General features: G+C 43.8%; 1 protein-coding gene across 1 annotated transcript in view; it reads left to right on the forward strand.

Moving 5' to 3' along the window:
- Window positions 1-5,544, forward strand: part of LOC119517048 (cytochrome P450 3A8-like) — a 34,039-nt gene extending 28,495 nt beyond the window's left edge. The window contains 1 exon segment of the mRNA XM_037813522.1: window positions 2,552-5,544. Coding sequence (XP_037669450.1) covers window positions 2,552-2,581 — 30 coding nt within the window. The 3' untranslated portion in view covers window positions 2,582-5,544.
- Window positions 5,545-8,235: the final 2,691 nt, after the last annotated feature.

An 8,235-nucleotide genomic window follows, 5' to 3' on the forward strand; every position in this document is an offset into this window, starting at 1 on the left:
GTAGCTCACATTTGCTTCTGGGATTATATTTCTATTGGACTGTACTGGAATAGAGTCCAGAAATAGCCCTGCATGAATGATTGATTAATTTTGGACAAAGGTGCCAGGAGAAATCAATGGGGGGATATCTTTTCAATAAATGGTACTCAAACAACTGGATATCTCAACATATACAAAATTAACTCAAAATGGATCATGGACCTAAATGTGAAAGCCAAAACTATAAAACTCCCAGAAGAATACACAGGAGAAAATGTTTATAATCAGGGGTATGCAAGGATTTCTTAAATAGGATACAAATACCACAAATCATAAAATTTTAAAAAATGATACATGGAACTTTATAAAAAATTTAGAAGTTTTGCTCATCGAAAGACATCATTAAATAAATAAGGGAAACCACAGAAATAAAAAAAATATTTACAATACATATATCTTACAAAGGATTTGTATCCAAAACATATTTTAAAAACCACCCTTACAACTCAAAAATAATAAGATGAACTGTCAAATTAAAAAATGGGCCAACGATCTGAAGAGACAATTCACAAAAGATGATATTGTTAGGAGACAATTCTCGGTGGCTTGTTTGGTTCCTGCATAGGCCAGACCTCCTGAGCAAAGAACACATTTGAATGGCAAACATGTCTTGTGCACTAGAGATAGTGTGCTCTTCCAGAGAGGTTTAGAGCGGTCCTTCCCTGGAGATTTTCCAGGGTAGTAAAGATAAAACCTCCAGAAGGAGGATGAGCAGATATACTAGCAGCCTCTTCTAATTTGGGGCTTTTCTCCTGTGGTGTACCCCACTGCATCTGGCCCTTACTGTGGGGACTTGTGAGGACTGGAACAGGGAAACCACACCAGGTTCCTCTCTGGTTACTGTTTCTGCTGTGAGCAATATTGTCTGTGTTTCTGACCCAGGGATCTCGTGTCTTCTGTCAGCATATGTATATGAAACTGGCAGAATAAATTGGTAGTTTGTGAGTGGGGTGAAATCTCAGGCCCTTCACTGATTCTGACCTAGCAATTTTCCTAGCAAGCTTGGGATACAGACAGAATCATGGTTTTCTGGAAGAGGCAGACAAGGGCCCCAAAGTCCAAGTAGTGGCATGGGGGCAAAACTCCTGGGAATTGGTAGATGACACGTGGACCATGGTCAGTGGAGTAGTATGAGGCTGTCTGCTTTGTTGCCTGTTAGGGGGGTGAATTGGGGAATTGGTTGCAGGGTTGAAATAAGCAGCTTCAAATGGTGCTTTTGGCCCCTGTTCTCTCCTCCAAGTGGGGCAAGAAAGGGTCAGTGAGTTCCCAGAGTGGATATATGGCTTTGGATTGATAAAAAACATAGGAAGATCTTTTGGTTGAGCCTGGAGCAACCATGCTGCTGAAACCTGAATGTAAACTTGTCTCACTTGCTGGTGCAGAGACACTGTCTGGCAAAGCTGAGACCCGATGCTGTCGGCTGTGGCTTCCCAGCAGCATTAGCTCTGCAGAACTGAAAGCAGACGTGGGCAGTCCACTCAAGGGGTAGACTTCAGACTATAGCAGGTTAAAGACACCCTATTTGGGGCCATGAACTGTGGAACCAGATCGTGTTTACCAGTTGAACTGACCAAGTCACACATGCAGATGCTCGTGGAAAAGGCCATGCTAAGTAGGACAGGAGTCCTGTGGTACATAATTAAGGCTGCATTCACTGAGCGCTCATGGGGTTCTCCTGTGAGACCCCCCTAGGAGCAAGCCACTGATGGAGCCTGTGGTGGCTTGGAACTACGCACCCTGGGAAAGCATGTTCTTAAACCTGATCTATTCCTGTGGGTGTGAACCCTTGTAAAGAGGACCTTTGGATGAGGTGATTGCAGTTGAGGGGTGGTCCAGCTGAACCAGGGTGGGTCTCAGTCAGGATGGGTTTTGTTCCTTTTACTGGATTCCTTTTTTGAGCAGACTGAAATTCAGATACCTAGAGAGAAAGCCACAGGAAGAAGCCAGCAGTCAATGGAACCTAGAGAAACCAGGAGAGGCCGCCATGTGCATTGCTATGTGACAAAAGAGCCAAGGACCAAGGACTGCTGGCAGCCAGCCCTAGAACGCCACAGTCTTCTGGGAGAAAGCATGGCCTTGATTTTGGACTTCGCTTAGCCTCAACACTGTGAGCCAATACATGCTCGTTGTTCAGGCCAACCTGTTGCATGCTATTTGTTTTAGCAACCAGGAAACTAAAACAGAACCCGAGAATTGTTTCCAACTTTTCACAAAAAAAAGCTGCTACAAACATCCATGTACGTGCTTCCGTTTGTCCGAGATGCAGTGTGTCTTTAAGGTAGATTCAGAGAGGTGGAATTGTTGAATGAAAAGGGCAGAAGAATTTAGAATTTTATGATGCCAATACACTGCCTTCCAAAGCAGGAGGTGAGTGCTGCCATTTCCCCAGGCATTTTACTATAACAAAAATATTTTACCACAGCCTACAGCATCTGCCTTATGTTTTGTAATACGTTTATTTTTTAAAACCCTAGTTTTGCTGGCAACTGATGCATTGTTTTTCTCCATTCAGGAACATTTACCCAGCATCTGCTCTGTGTGAGGCGCTGTCTTAGAGTCTGGAAATGCAGCTGGAAGCAAAACAAAGCCCCTCCCTCTTGGAACTTACAATAAAAGTGTGGCAAGGAGCACACACATGAGAGCTTCCCAGGCAGTGGGAGAGAGCAGGGCCAGGGGGTGGGGCGTGGGGCAGGGAGGGGGCATGAGTCCTAGATAGGCTGATAAGGAAGGCCTCCCTAAAGCGATGACTTCTGAGCAAATGACAGAATAAAGCGATCAATACGAGATGATCAGTAAGTGTCAGCTAAATGAATCTGGGTGGTAAATGAAAATTTCCGTTGACAGCAGCACTTCTCCAGGAGATATCAAAACCGGCTCTTGGGTTCCATCACTGTTGGTTCTGGACAGACTCAGCTCCTGCAGGACCATGGATTTTGACCGAGCCCGACTTGGACCAGATGAAAGCGAAGACACTTTCCTGAACAAAAGACAACGGGACTTGTTGGAACCAACTGTGCCCACAGCCATGGGCTCATTTCCCTTCCACCCAGATGCTACTTTCCAGTCCGTAATTGGCACCCCCGAAGGGCCCCCTGCCTAGAATTTGAACCTCAGTGCATTTCTTCACTGGCGTATGGACTCAGTAGTGTATGCTTACTGTTCAAGAACTGGTAGTCATTTATTCTTTGATGGTATCTGTTCTGACCTAAATAAAATAAAGATAGCAAGAGTAAAAATGGGAAAAGGCCAAAAGTAATTTTCATTTATCTGTAAAACCTTGCATGTATGAGGATAGGTTTTATTTGTGTTTATCTGTCCTATGTGGACTCTAAATATTCTTTCCTATTTTTGCCAATCCCACTGCAATTTTGCACCCAGGGTGTCCTCACAGCTTCAGTTCCTGTTACCCTGAGTTGTGCTAAGAACAGTGACCACAAGTGGACACTGACTCCTGAAGGGCTTTCTGAGTAGCTCTTTGTCACAGTGGAAGGCCACAGAAAGAATCCCTTTGAAATACAGGAAGCAAGATAGGATTTACTTTCTGTAGCAGATGAACGGACAGAGATTTCCAAGGCCCTTCCAGCTGTCTTTGTTTCTAAGGAACGTCATGTTGGTGCCAGTCAAGTGTCCAGTTTGCCATCTGGACACTCAGTGAATGGAAATGTACAGACTTAAGAGCTGAGTCATCACTCAACAAGTGTTTAGCATAATGCTGACGACTGTGGTTAACATAGTGCCATCACATGAGGTACATATTTCATCGCAATATTCTGCAGTATTATATCCATGCAAATCAGTAAAGGGGTATTCATGAAAAAATACTGTGTGATGCCTAGTGTACTTCGAAGTGGAATCCATATTTTATACTATGTTGTGATTATATTATATTAGTTTAGATTAGACTTATAGTGTTACTTAGTAGTTTATCATCTCCATCGTTGGAGGTATAGCCTGGGATCAGATTGAATGGGCAGAAATCCAATTTGACTGTTAAAATAGCTGGGATTTAATTCAGCATAACTTTGCTCATTGATTGGAGCAGTGTCCTTGAGCTTGAATGACATACGAATAGCCCAGCGCTCTTGTTACAATGCAGAGTCTGATTCAGTCTGTCTGGGGCAAGGCCTGCGATTCTGCATTTCTGAGCAGCTCCCATGTGATGCAGATGCTGCTGTCGGCTCTGGGTGACAGGAGGTTAGAGCTTTCCACGTGTTGGAGACCCCCTGTGCCAAGCAGGGGTGACGGGGGCTACGATCTCTCTCTCTGCAGCCGAGCGGGGCCTGGAGCAGCTGGAGTCTCCTGGCTGCATCCAGCTGAGAGTGACCTCACACTTTTACTCCAGTGATTTAGTTTTTCTATGTGAGCCATAATGGTGTAAGCACCAGCTTTGACTCTGTTGTCCCCAAACCATCTGTTAGATTTCTTTAAATTTCAAGGGACAGAAAACACAGTCCAAAATAACTTCAATGCAAAAGAGATTTCTTGGTTCATGTAATTGAAAAGGCTAGGAACGGGCCAGGCTTCAGGCATTCATTTGACGACGCCTGGACCCAGTTTTTCCTCTGTTCTCTTGGTTCCACTGTCCTCCAGGAGGAGGATGGTTCCTTCAAATCTCAGGTGGTTCCTTACACGTCCACACTGCCAGACTCCTCTTCTTCCCGGCAGGACCGAGATGGTGGAGCATCTCCAGACCTATGTCCTCGCGGGCTCGAATCCAGAATCCAGTAGTTGTGTTACATCTGGTTGACTCACGTGCCCACCCAGGGGGCTGCAATGCCCCTGAGTCTTTGATTGTGCTGCTCCTTCCTCCTCTCCCGCCCACCCATCCGCCCACCTTGGGGAAGGCTTCCCCTCTCTCCCCTGCAGACTTCCCTCCTTTGAGTGGCACAGACAGAGACGTCCACTAAATCAGCTGTTCTGCAACCTCAGCGTGCACCAGAGTGACACGGAGGGCCCGTGAAACCACAGATGCTGGGCTCCAGCCCCAGGGTTTCTGATTCTCTAGGCCTGGAGTGGAGCCTGAGAACTCGCCTTTCTGACCAGCTTCCTGGTGACGGTGTCACCACTGCAGGTCTAAGGGGCACACTTCGAGAACCACTGAGCCCTGCTGTCAAGCCTCCCTCTTTTGCAGCTTTTATCTCCAGCTCTTTCCTTTTACTGCCTTGTATTACTGCCTAGATGTTTCTATTTTCCTCTCATCTCAGCCTCATTTATGTCCCTGGAAGGCAGGAGTTGGACGTCCCTGGTTATGTATGCCCCTCATTGTCTAGAAAACAATAGACACAAAAAATATCCAAAGCATGTCTAGATTTGAAGAGAAAAAATACGAAAGCCCTTAGGTAATTTGTGAGTCACTAAAGGCTACAGAAGAATTATTTTACCTGTAACTTCTTTCCTCTTAACAGTCCTAAAATTGTTTAATTTATATACATCTTGGCATCTTCCGCATCAGCCCGCAAGATCCCAGACTCGTTTACAACTTTAGGAAATAAAGTTGCTTGTGCATTTCCTTGAGATTTAAAGTCGGACGTCGGTAGGGTGAGTGCTGGTCCCCCTCGGCAGTTTGAGGGACGTGTGCCTTTCCCCGCAGGGGACGCTGATCACAGCAGCCCGAGGGAGCCTTCCTGCCACCTCCTGCGGCTGCAGTCACCCTGCATCTTCTCAAGTGCGGGAACCTGGGCTCCAATCTTCCCGCCATCCACAGCCTCCTGGTGGCTGCCGAGTCCCTTTCGCCTCCTCCATATTCCATTTCCCACAATGTTCTGTCGGAGAGAGATGAAAGCTTTGCTCCTCTCACCCAGGAGAGCCCTAAGGGAGAATAAGAGCGGGGACCACCAGACAGCCGATCAGCTTTCATTTACTCAAAAAGGACACCCAGCGTACCATCCCGGGCAGGGCTGATTTTCCCTCCAGGCGGAACAGATGATTAGATAAAAGTGTCTTGGAGAGTCATTGCCCAGAAATGCACAATTCATTTCTCTGGGTGAAGCGCCAGCCTCCCCACAGGCAACCTCTTCCAAAGTAAATAAAAGTGCAATTCATTCATGAGGCCCCAGTGTGAAGGAGCTAGGGCCGCACGGAAACACTGGATGACTTGGCAAGAGGAGTGGTGAGGGAGACATGAAGGAGAGCTGTGGCAGGCCGAATTACTGGTCACAATTTGACATTTTCCCATAATAGTTTTGTATCTCCATACTCTTGCTATGGTATTAGAGGGGCAGAATTTATTTCCCTGCCCCACTGATGTTGCACGTTGCTTTGGTCAATGGGTTATTAGCAGACACGACACAAGCAGGGATTTGAAATGTGCTTGCAAGGGTGGGCATGCACTCTCGCCCTTCTGACGTTGACAGAAAAGAGTTTCTGCTGAAGTACTTCTGCCCTTTCCACCTGGGCCAGACAATGAATGTACTTGGAGCAGGCTGGAGTCCAAATACTGGAGCAGGGAGGAAAAGAGTTCAGGCAGATGTGTAGCTTGAAGAAGCAGAGATGCACTCCCCACCCCAGCTAAACCCAGCCCAGATCAACCAGTGCATGCCAGTTTTCTTTGCCACTGAGATTTTGCGGTTGTTATGCAGCCACAGCTGACTGATAAAGAGGGCAAAATACTGGCAATGAAGTTGTGAATGAAAAGGCCTATTTTATCACCTTCTCAAATTTGCCTACCAAGGCTCTGCTCTCATATCAGAAATCACAGGTCCATGCATGGTTGTTTTTTTTTCAAAACCTGATTCAGTTTTGCCTCCTTCCTTATGAGTTGCAGGATAATGATGTCATTAAATGGCTTTTAAAACTTTCACATTAGCTAAGCAATAGGATCATAACCAATACTTTGGTAACATTTCAAAACCAAAGGGCAGTTGTAAGGAGGGCTCATTTATAATAAATTGAAATGACTCAAAGGTTTTAGTTTCCGTTAGTAGAGTTCCAATGCCAAAGGCTGAGCCGGGCGATTTACTTCGTAGCTATTTTTGCTATTATTCAATAGTCTGTATGGCCTTCCCATTACATGCAATCCTACCCTATAGAGCTGTGGAGAAAATATAAGAAATAAAAATGCTCCTTACCCTTTGGGAATTTTTAATTCCTAATTTGAAGTAAACATGTATCACTAACTAGATCAATTATTCATGTGAATGTAGAAAGAAACCATGGACTTTTTAGTAACTTTATTTTTTTTCTTAATTATTACTATAGTAATGTGTTTATGTCTAATAACAAAGTATAAACAAGCACAAAGAAAAAGTTAGACTGCCAATAATCCTAAGATTCAAATAGCCAATATTAACATTTTGATGTATGACTTTTCAGACATTTTTCAAGGCATGCATATACTGGTACATTTCTTTTTTAAAGAAAAATAGGACCATATTGCTTTTTTCATTAGCTGTAATATGGCCATCTTTCCATGTCAATAATTGCTGATCTATAGCATAATTGTATTGACTGCAAAGTATATCTTGGTACATATATGCCACGATTTGTTTCATCGATCTTCTATTGATAGTCATTTAAGTTAGTTTCAAATTTCCTCTAATATAAAGAGAAATGCAATTAACATACTCATACATTCGTCTATGTCCAATGGTCCTATTTTGTCCTCAGGACAAGTGCCTAGGAGTGGAATTTTGGGGTCAAATGGTATGCTCCTCCAGGTTCAATGTTACACGTATCCTTAAATCTTTCATTATTTTGATTAGATAGAATGATAGGCTGACTAATGGCCCCAAATATATCTAAGACCTATCCCTCGAAGCTGTAAATATTACCTTACTGGCAAAAGGGAAATTGCAGAAGTGATTAAGGTAAAAAAAATAAAAAAGATGATTACCAACAGTATAAAACTCATCATTTTATTGTTTTTTTTGAATATCATTATGAATGCATGGGTTTTTATATTTTAAATTTTGAGGTGCCAATTTTATATTTTGAATTATAGTTTGAATTTTATAATTTGAATTTTTATATTTTGAATAATTAACTATGGTCATTATTCTTTTTGATACATAAATTGTCATTAATTTGTCCCTGTTCCTTCCTGACCTCATAGGTAACCATTTGTAATTAATTTCTGGTGTAAAGTAGAATTGGTGCCTGCGTTGGGCATGGCTGGGAGAGACCCCTTTCCAAGAAAGAACTTTCCAGAAGACAGAATGGGGGGCCTGCAGGAGCTTTTGGAGAACATGAAACAATGGA

This window comes from Choloepus didactylus, chromosome 21 (genome assembly GCF_015220235.1).
Source record: "Choloepus didactylus isolate mChoDid1 chromosome 21, mChoDid1.pri, whole genome shotgun sequence".
NCBI lineage: Eukaryota > Metazoa > Chordata > Mammalia > Pilosa > Megalonychidae > Choloepus > Choloepus didactylus.